Consider the following 17863-nt stretch of genomic DNA (forward strand, 5'->3'; position numbering starts at 1 on the left):
CTGTGGTTCGGGGCGGCGGGGGGACGTAAACCGAGCAGCCGCCGGGGGTGTGGGGCAGCGCGACGGGTGGGCGGGGACGGCAGGGCCGAGGTCGAGGCTCCTCTCTTCTCGCCTCGCTCTCCCTCCTTTCCTTCCTAGCTGGGGCCTCGGGCTGCGCAGTGGCGGAGGGTAAGTGTGCGCGCGAAGGGCCCGCACTGCCCGCCCCTCCTGCCCGGGCAGCTCTGCCTCCGGGTCGGCGCGGGGGAGGGAGTTCTGGGTTCTGGGAGCTCTGAGCTCGGGGCCCGTTTTGGGGAGAGGCCGCGGGGTGTGCCGGGCCCTGCCCTTGCCTCGCCCAAGTTAGAGAGGAAGCTGCCTCAGGCTTTGAAAAAACTGCTGGTCCTTGCTAGAAAAGACCCCGAAAATTCGTACGCCTCTCTCATGGCGTGTGCCCCCGGGCCAGGTGGCTTCGAGGTGTAAGGAAATCGTAGTTCCTTGAGGGTGCTAGGCGGAAGAAACCTCCTGTGCAGCTGGGACTCTGAACCTTGTTTGAGACCTGGAGCATCTTAAAAGACATAAAATAAAATACAAAGGAAATAAAAGGGAGTGAAAATACGCGTCATTTTTTCACGTCCTAGTTCTCGGACCCCCAGTTCAGAATCCCTTGCCTTTAAAGGATGAGCTGAGCCCAAGATGCATTTACTAAAGGTACTGAAAACCCTAGGAAATCTGGCCTTTAATTTTTCTTACCATTACTAGCCGGGAACGTCTCCCTGTGATTGTTGTAACGCTGCTTCAGTCAGTCTATTCTGTTTTAACCATTTGCATTTAAGATGCAATTACGCACCTCTGTAATCATTTCCTGAGGCACTGGGCCATCTTGGGAGAATGTCCTTATTGAAGTTCCTACCTGGATTTTATAATTCATTTTAACAAAATATTTTGGACGCCAGTTATCCTATTGTGGTGCCCAGATTCTATCTTGAGTCTTACATGTGCGTGGCTAATATTTTTCTCAACTAATCATTTCAAATGTAATTGGATAGCTCAGGATGTTGTAAAAACATGCTAACCAAGTCTTATTTGTTTTTGATATGGTAATGTGCTGGAAAACTCCAATAAACTTTAATCTTTTAAATATTCTTCAATAGAATAAAAGCACAGTGATTAAACCTCACCCCCCCCCCCAAAAAGGGCAACTGTTAGGAATTCACATTTTAAATTAGTTTCGTTTTTTCTCAAACCAGTGTACAGTGGTTTTCCGAGAGTTTGAAGTTGGAAAAATATCTTATGTGCACCTAAATTGATGAAGATTCAGTTTTGTATTTGTCTTGTAAACAGGGCTTTAAACTTAATGTGATTAAAAAGTGAAATTTCCAAACAGTAGGCTGCTTTTCCCCTTATTTTTTCCTCCCGGTCTAGTCTAACTTCTAAACATTAACTGGTTAGACAATCTAATTTTGACCCCCAAACATAAATATACATATTGACTGGTGGTCTAACATAAGTGGTCTAGTAGAGTCCTGGACCCAGAATTGGAAGACCAGGACATTGAACTTAACAGTCTGATGATGAGTTGTTGGTGATTGGAAAATCACTTAAGTTCTCTCACTCCTCATTTCCTCATTGTAAAATAAGAATTTTTGGATTTCTTAATTCACAGGAGTGTTGTGAGGAAAATATTTTATAAACTTTAAGGCACTATGACTTGGGTCCCTCCCATTTCCTACAATCTGTGATTCTACTGTATGAATAAAGGTGAGTTTAAAAAAACCAAAAAACTGATGTTCCCATTCTATAAGAGGAGAACACCTTTAGTAGTAAATCCTGGACTTAAGAGTTGGGAGACTTTAATTTGAATCTCTGCCATGACACACTGGTCCGTTATGCTATCATAGGCAAGTCCTTTAGTTCCTCTGAACAGAAGTTTCTTAATTTGTTAAATGGGAGGAACAAAATATGTATTACAGTCTCTTAATACTTCAAATCCTTTTTAAGCCTTCAGGTACTCTGTAAATATAGATGTTATTCCTGTAATAATGAAGGGTTCCTATAGATTTTATTTGTACACTGCCATTGACATGTGTATGTGTGTGTGAGATTTATTTGGAAATGCATGCCAAATACCAACTAACTACATTCTCTGTCCTTGTTACCTCCATTATCTTCATCTTTTACCTAGCTGGTAAAAAAATGTGACAAAGGAGAAAGTAAAGGAAACCATGACATTTGAAGAATTTTGTGAAGTACTAAAATGCCAAGAAAATAGTGGTGTAAAAGTGTATGACTAAATATTTAGTATTTTCTATAGATTAAGAAATCATGCCATGTAGTATGCAGAGATTGTGATTTTGTGAGATTGTCTTTATCCTTGAGTACACTGCCTATTTTAGCAAGATAAAATTAAAATGTGAAATAAAGAAGATAATTTGATTATTTACTGAATGTTTGATAACAGATTTTTTTAAGGTACAAATTACTATCCAGGTCTTTAACCCTTTAGGCATGGGCCAATAGTATTTGGTAAAGGTGGATATTGATATCAGAGGTTCAAACCTTGAGGAACTCAATTCTCTTCTAGGCCTCAGTCTTTTCATTTGTTTGATAATGTAATTGTACTAATTGGAAGGCCCCCTTCAACTCAAATATTCTGTGGCTTTTTTTTTTTTAATGAGTTATTCCTCAAAATACTGTAAATAGGTGAGTGATAGCCAGGAGAGACCTGAATTTGAATTCTGCTTCTAACTGAAGTACAGTTGCTTCATTTTGCAGATGAGAAAACTGAGACCCAGAGAAATGAAATTATTTTATCAGTCTTTTAATAAAAATAAAAGCTAAACATAATTTGGTAGATTTTAAGGTATAAACAAAACCCTGTTAGAAGAAATTAGATTTTGAATATTAATTTCAAATTATTATATTCTTCTGTCATTAATTCCTTTTCTCCTTGTCCCAGCCTAAAATCAAAGAGATATATTAGAAGTATCTATTGCTGTTCTAGAAAGTAATTAGCTCTCTGATTTGTGGGCAAATACTTTCACTTCTCCGACACTTCAGTTCCTCTGGTACTAAAGGACTGAAGAGCTTTAGACTAGAAGATCAGTAAAGTACTTTCCAATTCTGAAATGCTGTGATTTTGTTCCTTATGAAATATCATACTTTCACTGTACTTTTTAAAAAAAAGATAATTATACCTATTGCATATTGCATAGCTAGATATGTAAAAGCAGGGAAAGGGATATATAAAAAGAGTAGGGAAAAGGTTAGTAACTTGCAGTGTGAATAGTAACCAGTTTTTCTCCAGTGTTCCTGCCTCTTTCCTAGCATTATTTTCATTTTTTTTGGTTTGTTCTTTGCTTCAAGAGGCTTTTACCTTTTTCCTCAGTCCTCATCTCTTAAGTTCAAGCATTTATTCCCAAAGCTGTGCATCATTGCTCACTCAAGGATTTCATTAATAATGTAATGAACTCTATCTGTTATGATCCCTTGATGGCTTTGGACCTTGAATGAATTGATGATGAATGACAAATAATTCTACATGGTTGTGGGATTTTTCTGTAATAGAACAGAAGATTGAAGTGTTTGCTTTGGGTGGGAACTATGTTTGGAAGAAAACAAGAAGAAATAAAGCTTATAGGAAAATATTTCTTAGCTATTAACTAAGTTGTTTTGATAACTGGATAATTTATACTAGGTTAAAGAAATTTATGTGTAAGGTTTTAGCTCATGGTTTTTATTATGTTAAGCAGATGCTATTTGATCACTGATAACTACATAATTACTGTCCAGCTTTAGACACTTGATTCATAGTTGAGAATCTGAAATGAAGGAATACCTACAAGAAGCCAAAATAATTGCTTTAAAGTTTACATGCTAATACAAGAGATTACTCATATTGTAGAAATTCTAGCAGTGTGCTTACTTAACTCATTCCTTATATATAACAAGGTTAAAACTGCTATTTGATGCAGTCATATTGTGCATTTTGTGATGCAGTCATATACTAAGAATGTTCACTACCAAAAGAGAATACAAAAGAACCAAAAATGCCTATCTATACCATTTTTTAGATGGCAGATAGGACATTTATCTCACTCTCATGATCTAGTCCAGGTATCTTGATGTTCCTTGCAAACAATGAGTATCTTGTTATGTGGCAGATATTGTGCTAGGTGCTGGGAATACAAAGAAGAAATGAAAGTCCCAGTTCCTAAAGGGCTTAAATTCTATTGATGGAAAACATGTACATACATGTAAGTATATACAAAACATGCAGTGTTAATTTGGAAGGGATGTAAAGCATTAGTAGCTGGGGAAATTAAGAAAGGCTTAAAGGTTAATTTCTGAATTAATCAAAAGGTTAAATTATTATTTACATTATTTAAGAAGGCAGGGATGTTTTTAGTTTTTTAGACACATTTCTTTACAAATTATTAAAACAGAATTGTTTTGGGGTTAAGCTGTAAGCTTCAATTAATTTGGAAAATAAGAATCTCCTATAGATTTACTTTTTAGTTTCCAGTGCTGAATAAATGAGGTATGATAGCACCTTCTATACTTTCACTTATTTTCAGCATCATTGAAGTTGAAAAGAGGTAAATACTAATTTAAGTTTTTGGGGGGTATGCAAAAAGATCATGCATAAACAAGTTGTGCCTTTAAAGTTGGCTAGTGTTTTTATATAACAACATGGCAAAGGATAATAGAAGTACAGCTAAAATGATGTGCTGTTTTTTATTTTGAATAAGAATTGGGTTATGTAAAGCAAAATATAAAAAATATCCCACTCTCCTTTAAGTTCAGGATAGCTAAAAGAGTTCATGGCTGAGAGGATTTTCCTAGTTTCCTTTATGTATTGAGATCCTTTTCTGTTTCTTTATTACTTTTGCTGGGAATCTTGTATTCAGTGTAGAGTGCTTATATATATAGATTGCTATAATCCTTTTATTAGTATATACAACTGTTTTATCAGCTTAAAAAACAAAAACAACTAAACCCAGACTATTCATAATAGCTTCTTTCAATTCTTTTCTTTTTGGTTAAGAGTAGGTGACATTCTCTTTTTCATTTGAATCTCCTGACCACTACCTATGTTTTGTTTTGTTTTTTGTCAACCCATTGCCTCTACTGCTGTTGCAGAAAGAGAGAGTGTGAGGAAAGAGTCTAGGAAATTTTATGGAAGACTAGTTGATGTAAGAAAGCAATTAAGGAAATAATTTACCTATTTACTTTTCTTTGTCTCAAATTAGATTATACTTTCTTTTTTTTACCCCAATCTCAGTTTTAGAATGGATCTTGGTTACCACTATAATTATAAGATTATTGTATAATAACAAATTATATAATGATATTCTAATTCCTAATAAATCACATTAATTTCACTCAAATTATTAAATAACATTTTCCTCTTGATCTACCAATCAAATTCTGTCTTTGAATAGCATTATAGTATCTGAGTAGAAAAAAGAAACTTCTTTTATCTTAAAATAAGGATGATTTTTTAAAAAACATGTCAATCTGGTCTCAATTAAATCTTTTTTGTTAGTGGTATTCTGGATTGCTGGTGCAAAAACTATTAGAGATCATTCATTGATTGATCTCTTGATACCCTCAGGTTCTCATTATTTAGTCAAGGTGCTAATGGGAAACACTATGAACTCTTCAGAAGCTGTTAGTCTTCTTATGGCACCATCTTTGCATAAGTTAGCACTCAATTTGTGAAACTTCAAAAGCCAACACAACACTGAAAACATATGTTTTATTAAGATTATCTTATATGGCATTCAGTTAAGGTTACAATAGAAGGACAAAACAGCATCCATTTGTATGAACAGGTTTGCTTTGAAACCAGGAAAACATTACTGATGATATTTATAAATGTACTGTATTCCTACTCTTACTTTGTAGTATAACAGACATTTGAATGGGATTTTGGTTAAATTCCAGGATCCAGTAAAGCCTGCGTTAATATGAAATATATTAACACACATATAAATGTTGTTATAGCAAACCTTGTTTATTTTTAAAAATGGTCTCAGTAGTATGGTTATGACAGACAATAGGGAAATACCTTGCTTTATGCAATAATGTTTCTGAAAAGTTGTGTAAATGAAGTAATTTTAAATACACTAGAAAAGTTTTTTGATTTAAAGGATCCCTGAGATAAATTCTTTTGTAAAGCAGATAATTATTTTGAAGTGAGTGTGTGTGTATGTGTGTGTGAATATAGAATCTTTTCTAAAACAGTAAACAGGAATCTGTTACCTCCTGAAGTAGCCAGTTCCAATTTTGTGCAGCTCTAATGGTGAGGATGTTTTTATCCTATATATGAAATTTAAAACTTCTTCTTTGCAAGTTCTATCCATTGTTCTTTATTCTTTATTTGATGCCTTTTTGAGAGTAGAACTGAGGAGTTAGGCTCAATTATTCCCGTCTTCTTGGACATTTTAAAAGAACTCCAGATTTTTTTGGGAACCTGAAAACCAGTCTTAGTTATCTTTCCCTAATCTTTGTAATCTGTAAATTTGATAAAGCATGACATTATATCTCTCATTTAAATTACACTGATAAAACGATAGTCACTCACCAAAGATTGGAGATACTTTGCTAGAGACTTTTCTTGAAATTGAGCCAAAGCTATTATTAATAAGCATTCTTTGTGTCTAGTCATTCAATTAATGCTGAATTAACTATTTATCTGTTTGAAGGTGAGGATTGTTCTGGTTTTTTTTTTTTTTTTTTTTTTTTGGCCTGGTACCCACAGTGTAGTTCCTTAATAAATGCTTATTAATTGATTATCTTAACTGTGTGTTTCAGGATCTTGTCCATAAAAATAGTACGAAAGATTTTGTCAAATGCTTTGTGAAAGTCTGGGTATGTTATATTTAAAGCAGTCTTTTAATAATTGAATAATTTATTAAAAAAAAAAAGGGCATGAGGTTAGGCTAGCATGACCTTTTTTTTTTTTTTCATTAATCAGAATCTACTTTATTTTCTTTGATACTTTGATATTTACTTTTGATTTACTTTGATACTCTCATTTCCAAATGCTTTTTTGTTGTTGTTGTTTTTTAATTATAGCTTTTTATTGACAAAACATGTGCATGGATAATTTTTAAACATTGACCCTTGCAAAAACTTCTGTTCCAACTTTTCCCTTCCTTCCCTCCATCCCTTCCCCTAGATAGCAGGTAGTCCCATATATGTTAAATATTTTAAAGTATATGTTAAATACAACATATATACAGTTGTCTTGCTACACAAGAAAAATCAGATTTAGAAAGAAGGTAAAAATAACCTGGGAAGAAAAACAAAAATGCAAGCACACAATAACAGCGTGTGAATGCTTTGTTGTGGTCCACACTCATTTCCCAGTGTTCTTTTGCTGGATGTAGCTAATTCTATTCAGCATTGATCAATTGGAACTGAATTGTATCCTCTCATTGGTGAAGATAGCTACTTCCGTCAGAATTGATCCTCATATATTATTGTTGTTGAAATGTATAATGATCTCCTGGTTCTGTTCATTTCACTTAGCATCAATTCATGTAAGTCTCTCTAAGCCTCTCTGTATTCATCCTGCTGGTCATTCCTTACAGAACAATAATATTCCATAACATTCATACCATAATTTACTCGGCCATTCTCCAATTGATGGGCATCCATTCAATTTCCAGTTTTCAGCTGCCACAAACATTTTTGCACATACAGGTCCCTTTCTCTTCCTTCAGATCTCCTTGGGATATAAGCCTGGTAGTAACACTGTTGGATCAAAGGGTATGCACAGTGGGGTATGCACAGTTTGACAACTTTTTTAGCCTAGTTCCAAATTGCTCTCCAGAATGGTTGGATCTATTATCTAACCAACTCCACCAACAATGTATCAATATCCCAGTTTCCCCACATCCCCTCCAACATTCTTTTCCGGTCTCTTTAGCCAATCTGAGAGGTGTGTAGTGGTATCTCAGAGATGTCTTAATTAGCATGACCCATTTTTAACTAAGATGTGCTAGCTTTTAGTGATCATTGCTTTTATTTCTAAAGATTCACAGGACATCACTATTAATAATGTTGTGGAATTTTGTCTATGCCACTGAAGTCACATCTTTGAAATAAGTAACAAGCAAATGAGGTTAGAGATTGCATTATTAAAATTTTTAAGTTTATAATTTGGAGCTTATTTTCCTGTAGAAATAAAGGGGAAGTTACCAAGCACATTCCTAAAAGTCTCATTAAAGCATAATATAGCTGGCTCTGTGGAATCAAAACACCATTTTTAATAGAGGTTCTTTACGTGGCATCCCATGAATTTGTTTCTTAAAATGTTTTTTGTTAACTGAATTTCAGTATAATTGGTTTCCTATGTAATTGTTTTATTTTATGCCTTTAAAAATGCTATTCTAAGAAGAGATCCATGGACTTGACCAGATTGCCAGAGAGGTCCATAACACAAAGTTAAAAACCCTTAATTTATAAACATTATTTCCATGAAAAAGTACATTTTAAATTCCACTAAGTATGTGTTCTGCCACCCTCGGCTCTTATTCTCCCTTTTTCATTTTGACCTGGCTTCAAGGAAATGAGGACTTGTGACTATTGTTCTTGAAGTAACCTAAGACTAAAGTCTTAGGATGAAGGCTTAGGTTGGGAAGATGTTGATGGGTTGTGACCTTCAGGGAGTGAAGAAGAAAAAGAATTCAAATGGGCAATTTGGAAATAGTTTCTTGTATATGCTGGTTGTTTAAAAACTTGAATGTTGATAAGTAACAACCACATATCCCCTTTCCCCAGTATGGTCAAGTGAAAGCTGTTGTTGATTTATGTTCAATTCCTGAATCTTTTTTTGGGGGATGGAAAAATGTTTCTTGATAAAGATACTATAATGTTTGCCATTTCCTTCCCTAATGGATTAAGGCAAACAGGTTAAATTACTTGGCCCAGGGTCACACAGCTATATTAAGTATTTGGGGGCAAGATTTGAATTAAGGTTTTCCTGATTCCTCTTGAGCCACCAAGCTACACAGGACTGCAAATCCATAGGCTGCTTTTGTCATTCACTGGTCTGTGGCATTAGGGATGTTGAAATCTGTGTGCTAGTTTTTTGATGTGTCAAATAAGAATTGTAATACTAGCCCTGCCTACCTTTACAGGTTTGTTCTAAGGATCCACTTCATCTCAATAAACAAATGAGATATTAAATAGAAATTTACTCTGAAGGTCAAAAGTTTCCAGAGGTAAGATGCTATATTTTACATTTCTCTATCATATTTCAGATAAATTTTTCCTACTAGACAATCTTTATCCCCAGTTATGCTTGTTTTTGTCTCAAAGCTTAATCTGATCAATCTTTTCATCCCCCCCCCCACCTACTCCCACCTGGTTTTCTCCCTTTTTCCTTTTCAACAGTAGTATCTATCAAGTAGAGAACAGGTCTGGGTAGAAAATAGCCCATAGTTGAGAGCCATTAAAGTGTCTCTTGGTGGTGTGTAGGATAATAAAAATGATATAAAAGGCTTGATTATGGTTGTGACATGTGAGATAGATCAATTTGCCTCTGCCATTGCAGCTGAAAGTATACTCTTCCCCCCCCCCCCCCAGGCTGGGGTTAAGTGACTTGCCCAGGGTCACACAGCTAGGAAGTGTTAAGTGTCTGAGACCAGATTTGAACTCAGGTCCTCCTGAATTCAAGGCTGGTGCTCTATCCACTGCACCACCTAGCTGCCCCAAAAGTATACTCTTGACAGATTAGATTATGTACTTCACAGTTCTTATTAAGGATTGACTCTAGTCTGGCAGATTATATTAAGCCTAAAAGATACCAGGCTTTAGAGAAGTAAAAGTGTTGACAGATACTAAAACAGTCACATGAAGCATTTAATATATGAGACAATTTTATTAAGGGCAGGGGCTTTTCTCTTTGTATCTTCTGCACCTAGCACACACTGCCATATACCTAGTAGGCATTTAGTAAATAGATATTGTTTAATTGAATTGCTTATTCATAATTGGTCACTGATGTACCTAAGGATAAGAAAAATGTTTGCAGACTGATGTTTAAATTCGGACTCTACTAATAAACTAGCTCTGTGATCTTGACTTTATAGGCCTCCATTTTACGAAAAGAAGTTGCAGTTGGGCTAGATGTTCTCTAAAGCTCTTTTACCTTTAACATTAGTTTTTCTTATTTTATCAATTTAGATTTGAACTGAAATTTGGATACACTGTTACAGTAGATGTTGTTGATGGTATCTTAGTCACAAGCAGGTAAGGCTCATATTTTGATAGAAGTAATGGATTTATAGTTATCAATATTCTAGTAGTAACATTTTATTATTAAAATATGCCTCTATTAATATAGCTCATAAGTAGCATTGACTACTGAGATGGGTATTTCTTTTAGATTCTAAAATTAAAATAAAATTTTTAAGGAAATAAGATGACAAGGGACAAAATTTGTATTTTTCTAACTAATTTCCCTTTAGTTCACCTTAATTTTTAATTTTCATATGTGGTTTCTGGTTTTGTGTTATTCTGGCCCAAACTAAAAGTATTTTGATTTAATCAAAAACCTTTTTACCTGCTCTCTCAGGTGAACTGGTTTGGCTTCAAAGGCTGCCGCCTACATATGTATCAGCCTTAAATGCCTCAGCTGTTGTATTGTGGGTCTTTTCTTCAGTGGAAAGAGACTAGATATCTGATGGTTCTTTGCTTTTCTTCCTGATCATTTGGGAATAGGAGAATGAAGGTTTTATAGAACTCATAAGTCTTGGCTTCATTTCTCCTCCCTTTCCCCCTTCCTTTACGTTGATGTTTATTTTTCTTTTATTTTTCAAACTAGGAGCTGATCAAATTACTGTGATTCATTACCTGATTGAGTCAAGTCATCAATCATTTATTAAACACTAACAATATGCTAAGCACGTGCTGAGTAAGCCCTGTGATACAAAGAAAGCAATCTCTGTTCGCAAGGGGTTCCTTTTCTAAAAGGGCAATAGGCATGCAAACAACTTATGTACAAATACTGGATAAGTTGGAAAAAGGCATTAGCATTAAGGGAGATTTGGAAAGGCCATCCTGTGGAAGGTAAAGTTTTAGCTGGGACTTTAAGGGAGTCAGGAAGTTGAGATGAGGAAAGAAGGTGCTTTCAGTTGAGTTGCTGTAGGAGTATGTAGCAATCAACAACTTTTAGAAACTGACTCAGAAAATCATCCATCTTTTAAATGTAGCTTATTACACAAAATTTTGAGAATTTTATGGAAAGATTGAAACTTTTATCCCAGAGACTGTTTACACACACACACACACACACACACACACACACACACACACACACACACACTTGATTATATTAAGGCAAGTCTAAAAACTTAAAAAAACTTAAGTTAGTGGTTCTCAAGCTTTTTTGTTTGTTGCATAATATTCTTTGCATGAAGGCGGTGGGAAAGTGAGGCATATGTTAAATTCTATAGAATTGGTTACATGTCCCATTTCACTTGTAAATTCCATAGCCTTAAGGCAGGTCTGATGAAATTATGGCATATACCATTAGAATTTTTATACTAAGTGATTGAATAAAAAACTCTCAATCAAGGTTTAGGGTGCAATTTAGCTTCTTCCTCAAGTTTTCTTTTTAATTTTAAGTAAAGTTGAGTGGCAAATGAAACATGGCTAGCTTAAACATTTGGATATAAAATTATATGACTATTCTAAAACATATACCACCAACATAATATTTAGCATTCATCTCAGAGGCATGGAAGCTTTAAAAGCATCTTTTAATCCTCATTAGTTAAAAAGGAGCAAATAGTACCCTATTTTGTCCATGAGGAAGTAGATGTAGCAAAAGTTTTTTTGATCTTTTGTGAAAGATACTTTTTCTAGAAAAACCTTATGAAGATGAAAACACCAGGTTACCTTGTACCTTTATTCCATTGATTTATTTAAGGAACTATTTTCATGATGACTAGGAGTCCTTCCTACCTCCTGAATTCAATGCTAGTAGGCCCATCAGTATGAAGAACTTAATTTTTCTCCTTAAGAAATTGTGCTTTCTATAAAATTAATTGTGTCTATAGTTTGGAAGTTTCTGAAAGGGATTTACTTGTTAATCAGTTTTTAAATTTGAAAATTTAGATTTATTCGTAAGCAAATTGATTAATCACTTTTAATGGGAATGTATTAATATAACTATGCTTATAGAGAATCTAATTCACCTATGCTGGTACAGTATCATCTTTTGAAGAAATTATAAGAAAAAGATACCTCAAAGTACATCATTCTTAGGGTTCTCGCTCTCCTTTACTTGAAATGTTTGTAATACAGTAATCTCTACTTTGCTTCCTTTCCCTCATCCCACACCTCAGTGATTTTACCTTAAGTTACTTTGTTGTTATTTTAATAATAATAATAATAATAGCTGGCATTTATGTAGCATTTTAAGGTATGGAAAGTTGTTCATAAATATCTCATTTTACTCTCACAAGAACTGTGGGCAGAGAGTGCTTTTATTATCCCCATATTATAATGGAGTAAACTAAAGCAGAGTGACTTGTCTAGGAAATTCTTTTTAGTTTTAAATGAGTCCTAATAGTCATTTAATTGAATTAGACAGGTTTCCATAGACATTTTTGAAGGCAGGGAGACTAATTAGAAGGCTATTATAATAAGAGCTTGAATTAGGGTGATGTTGATGAGAGTAGGAGATACTAAGTGGCACAGTAGATAGGGTACTAGACCTGAAAGTCAGGAAATCTCATCTTCCTAAATTCAAATCTGGCTCAGATACTTACTAGCTGTATGACGCTGGGTAAGTCATTTAACCCTGTTTATCTCAGTTTCTTATGTGCAAAATGAGCTGGGGAAGGAAATGGCAAACAACTTGGTTGTCTTTGCCAAGAAAACCCCAAATGAGGACACAAAGAGTGGGACATAACTGAAACCACTACAAAAACTATGAGAGTAAAGAGGATACATTCAAAAAATGTTACACTTAGGATAATAAAATCTTGACAGCTGCTTACAGGTATTCTTATTGAATGAGGTACATGGTATTTTCTTAAGCTACTTTTTGGAAAGCAATTCAACAAATATTAAAAGTATGGCTTTGTTATGGCACTAGCAAGATTAGGAATATACCACTGGTGTGTAGAATCATGCTAATCTTAAGTTCAACAACTCCAGAATAGCAATAATATATTCTGTTCTTGACTAAGAGGTGGCATAAATTATGAAGCTTTTTATGTCCTGGCCTTTGCTATGGGTAGTGATTGGTCATTTTGATACGGTGGCTCCTTATTTACTTTTTTTTCCATCTCTCTCTCTCCAGTCCAATTCACTAACATCTACACCCAGAAGTTTAGGAGAATAGTTGTTTCTGTAATTGTTTCTGTAATTATATATCTTAATCTTATCCTCATAGTTATTTTTGAACAGCAAAGGATGAGAATTAACTTGGGTAAATAAATTCCTACTGGATATATTAAAATAATCATAGCTGAGAGCCTTATTACACATGAGGAAGGTAGTAAGTTTTTGTGCAGAAGACTAGGACTCTGTTTTGTGCTAGTGATTTGTTCTGTCAGCAGTAAAAAACTGATACCCCTGTTCTTTAGGATGATTGTAAATTGAAAAAATCCTTTTAGATCAGTAGTGTTTCTTGAGTTCATTTTGCAGTTGCTGTATTTTATTCTTGCAGTATTGTTTTGATGCTAAATATTATAAATCTAGTGATTGTTTTTAATTTTAGCACTGTTTCAAGAGATCTGCATTTTATACGTTTTTTCTTATTTACTTTATCTATACCTTCTTTTTTTTTTTGTTACACTCATTTCCTCATACCTTCCATATCCAACTTCTACCTCTAACCAAAGGAAATCAAACATTTCCTTATAATGAATAAAAATCATTTGAAAAAATGACTGCATCTGATAATGCTTTGAAGCATTCTACACTGGTAGTCCCCTTTGCTCTAATGGGAGGAGGAAAGTACATTTCAGTATCTGTTCTCTGATATAGGAGACTTACATTTTAGATGATTGAAGTCTGATTACTTTTTTGTTGTTTGAATTATAAATATGTGGAAAGTCAAGAAAATTCAACATACTGAACAAAGTATGTCTTTTAAAATTATTGGGGTTTAGAATCTGATTGAAATGTGCAACCTAGGGAATGGAAGTAATTTATTTTGATTGAAAAAAAATTTTTTTTTTCTTTTCAGGACATTGAGGCAGGACATTAATTAAAAAAATGAATATGTCTAGTATTGCATTAAGAGTGGAAACTTGGCTTTCTTCTGCATGGCATATTAAAGTACCCATGACATGGCTGGAAGCTTGTATTACTTGGATTCAAGAAGAAAATAATGATGTGAGTTTGACTCAGGCTCAAATGAATAAACAAGTGTTTGACCAATGGCTTCTTACTGATCTAAGAGATTTGGAGTTTCCTATTTTACCTGATAAGATTTTGGAAGTTCCAAAAGGAGAGCTAAGTGGTTTTTATTCTTTGCAGATTAATTCATTGGTTGATGTTAGTCAGCCTATGTATTCCCAGTTGCAAAAGTTGAGAGGACTGAACAGGTCTAATGATCAAGTAACAGCTGAAACACAAATATCCTTAAAGCCTTGGGAAGCAAATCCTACACGAATGCTAATGTTGCAGATAACTGATGGTGTTAGGCAAATACAGGGCATGGAATACCAACCCATTCCAGCTCTTCATCAAGCTATTCTTCCAGGTACAAAGATTCTTATTCATGGAAAAGTTTCTTACCGTCTTGGTGTTCTTCTCTTGAAACCAGAAAACGTGAAGGTGCTAGGGGGTGAAGTGGATGCTCTTGTTGAAGAACATGCCCAAGAAAGAATACTTGCAAGACTAATTGGAGAGCCTGATTCTTTAACTTCAACCAGATCAAATCATAGCCAATCCATTCCTGCTCTTGCAGATGGACTAGAACCAGCATTAGAACCTTCAGATGAAGAACTTCTAGCAAGCCTTGATGAAAATGAGTTAATAGTGGTCAGTAATGACACTCATTTAGAAAGTGGCTATGTTAGCAGAAGTTGTATTTCAGACTCTATCAGCAATGTAATTTCTAGCTCAGGACTTTCTAGCATTACACCAAGAAAAGAAGAAAATTTATCAAATCCATTTGTGAATTTCACTGAAGGGGATTTAGATGATTTTTCACTAGAGGATGTCTTGTTTTTAGAGGAAACTGTTCAGAAGGAACTTCAGGAGACAGAAGAAAGGAACAGAGGCAATGACAAAAATATAGAGAGACGTTCACAGAAACCTGATATTTCAGAAGATTTTTCTCTGGTTAATATAAATGAAAAAAATGTTCAGAATCAAAAGATCTTATTTGAACAAATAACCAGTAAAGATGAATCTTGTAGTTATCTATCCATGAGAGATCAAAATCCTAGCAATATTTTGTCATTTGAAAATAATGCACACCTACCCCAGGATTTCATAGTTAAACATAAAAGCTCAGAGATAAGTGAAAAAATTAATCCCCCCCTTGGCAGTTTAGAGACCTGTATGCTAAATAATAAAACATTAAAAACAGAACTAGTTAATGAACCAAAGCTAATTTCAGAAATCAGTAATGAAAGCAGTTATAAACATCCTAGTTCTTTAATATCATCAGAGAACAGCATGGATCAAATTCCTATTGCTGTCAATTTGGATTCCCCACCTTTTACTTATATTTCTGTCCTGTTATCTAGAAATTTAAATGAACTAACAACTGTGAAAGTCAAAGCTTTTATTGTAACCTTAACTGGAAATCTCTCAGGTTGTGGGGGTTTTTGGAGTATAACTGCAAAAATTTCTGATGGTACTGCTTATCTAGATGTGATTTTTGCAGATGAAATACTAACAAATATGATTGGGTTTTCAGTATCAGAAATGAAACAGTTAAAAAAAGATATTATTCAGCATAAAAAATTCCAGGAAGGTTTACAGAAATGTCAGAGAGCTCTAATAGACTTGTGCTGTCTGATGACCATTACATTTAATCCTTCCTTGTCTAAAGGCATAGTGTCAGTTCTGCAAGATGTAAATATGGAAGATCTGCAAAACTTAAAGAGACGTTTGAATAAATAACATCAGTTTTGAATAAATCCATAAGTTTTTAATAAATGACTTACCAAAGCAAGAATAGAAAATAACTGAAAACACTCACAAATTTTCAGGATTTGATCTAAAAGCCAAATGTTAACATTTTAGATGTTTTCTTTTATTTCATTTTTGGGGATAAAAGGAATAAAATCTAAAATTAAATTTGGTATAATTATCCCCTCCAAAACCTCTGTTTTAATTTTTTATTTGGGGGAAGGCACCTTTCTGAAAGAATGTTAACATTTAGATGAGAAACTGGTTTTTGTTATCCATCCCTTCTGAAGATCATTCCTAATTTGTCTTCAGAATGATTTCTAAAGTGTTGTATTATTGTGCAGTGCTGGGTTATGTTAATAAAAATTGATAATCATTAGTAAAACATTTTAAATTTTAAATTTTTAAACAAATTATTTGTATATTCTTAAAAAAAAATTGTTGTAATCCCAGAGGACCAAAATGTTGGTGTTCAGATTCAAGTTACTCTTTTGATTTTTTAGTTTGCTGGTACTTGTTTTTGTGATATGAAACATAAACTTTCCAATGTTATATATGATAAAGAGTAAATTATTACAAAAAGACTTGTTTTGATAGCTATTCTATTTTCAAATGGTACTGAAAAGTTAATATCCAAGTTCAGGGATTGTTAGCATGTTTGGATAAAAATAAGCTTTTTATCTTTGCTTATAGGTAGTGCTGACTAAACTGAAAATTATAAAAGTACACGTGAATTTGAGGGTTTTTTTTTTTAACCTTTTTAGTTTGCTATGATAATTTGTTTTTAAAAGAGAAAATAATCTTTTGAAAAATTTTAAAAGATTAACTCTATATAAGAAATAAATAAAACCAATTTCTTTCTTTTTTTTTTAAATTAATAGTTTTTATTTACCAGATATTTGCATGGGTAATTTTACAATATTGACAATTGCCAAACCATTTGTTCCAATTTTTCCCCTCCTTCCCCCACACCCCAGATGGCAGGTCGACCAATACATGTTAAATATGTTAAGAGTATAAATTAAATACAATAATATATGTATATGTGACCAAACAGTTAGTTGTAAAACCAATTTCTTTATATTTTTTTTAATGGGAATAAAAATTTAACAATGAACTTCTTAACAGGTCATTTTTACTTTTTTGGCTTAGTTAAATTTGTATTAACTATATATTAACTACTATTATTAATTGTATTAACTATTAACTATCTCATGATTAATAGTGTGATCCACAGTACAATTCTGTTGGTTCCTAACTTTGTAGTGATCACTTGGTGGCTTCTAGAGTGCGCTGCTGAGAGTGCTTTAGGAAAAGGCCACTTTCTGATGTTGAATTTTGTGCCAGGTAAGTTAAATTTGACTATACAATGATTTAGCACAACCCTTGACCAATTAAGTAGACATTGTGTCTCCTATAAATAGTTTGTTGTGCTAGATGTTGGGAGAGAGAGGAAGTAAAAATAAAGTTGGAATCTCACATGTTATCTAATCTTACACTTTGATTTTTCAGATGAGGAAGCTGAAGCCCAGAGAGATTAGGTGAATTGTTCATGGTTATATAGGAAGTAAGTGACAACTGGGTTTAAAACCCAAGTCCTTTGAGTACAAGTCACTCTGAACCACACTATCCCTGTATGTTAAAAGAAGTTTATAACCTCGTGGAGGTGACAAATACATAGTGGCTGTCAACTTATAATATGACCAGTAGTTATATTACCAAATAAACTTGTTGTCTTTTAACAAATTTCAACAATCTCCTTTGTAATGTG

General features: G+C 33.9%; 1 protein-coding gene across 7 annotated transcripts; it reads left to right on the forward strand.

The window, feature by feature from the left end:
• Positions 1-64: 64 nt before the first annotated feature.
• RMI1 (RecQ mediated genome instability 1) lies at positions 65-17209 on the forward strand. Of its 7 annotated transcripts, XR_012484483.1 has the most exons (6): positions 65-168; positions 1640-1734; positions 4137-4229; positions 9126-9209; positions 10174-10239; positions 14192-17209. XR_012484483.1 is itself a non-coding variant. In XM_074280171.1 (5 exons), the coding sequence occupies exon 5, from the start codon at positions 14221-14223 to the stop codon at positions 16081-16083; it is 1863 nt and encodes a 620-aa protein (XP_074136272.1). In that variant the 5' UTR covers positions 78-168; positions 1640-1734; positions 9126-9209; positions 10174-10239; positions 14192-14220; the 3' UTR covers positions 16084-17209. The 7 variants fall into 7 exon arrangements, 6 of the variants coding, with proteins under 6 accessions (XP_074136274.1, XP_074136277.1, XP_074136272.1 ...); XM_074280171.1 differs by lacking the exon at positions 4137-4229 and having other exon boundaries at positions 78-168; XM_074280172.1 differs by lacking the exons at positions 65-168; positions 4137-4229 and adding an exon at positions 185-684.
• Positions 17210-17863: the final 654 nt, after the last annotated feature.

This window comes from Sminthopsis crassicaudata, chromosome 1 (genome assembly GCF_048593235.1).
Source record: "Sminthopsis crassicaudata isolate SCR6 chromosome 1, ASM4859323v1, whole genome shotgun sequence".
NCBI classification, from domain to species: domain Eukaryota; kingdom Metazoa; phylum Chordata; class Mammalia; order Dasyuromorphia; family Dasyuridae; genus Sminthopsis; species Sminthopsis crassicaudata.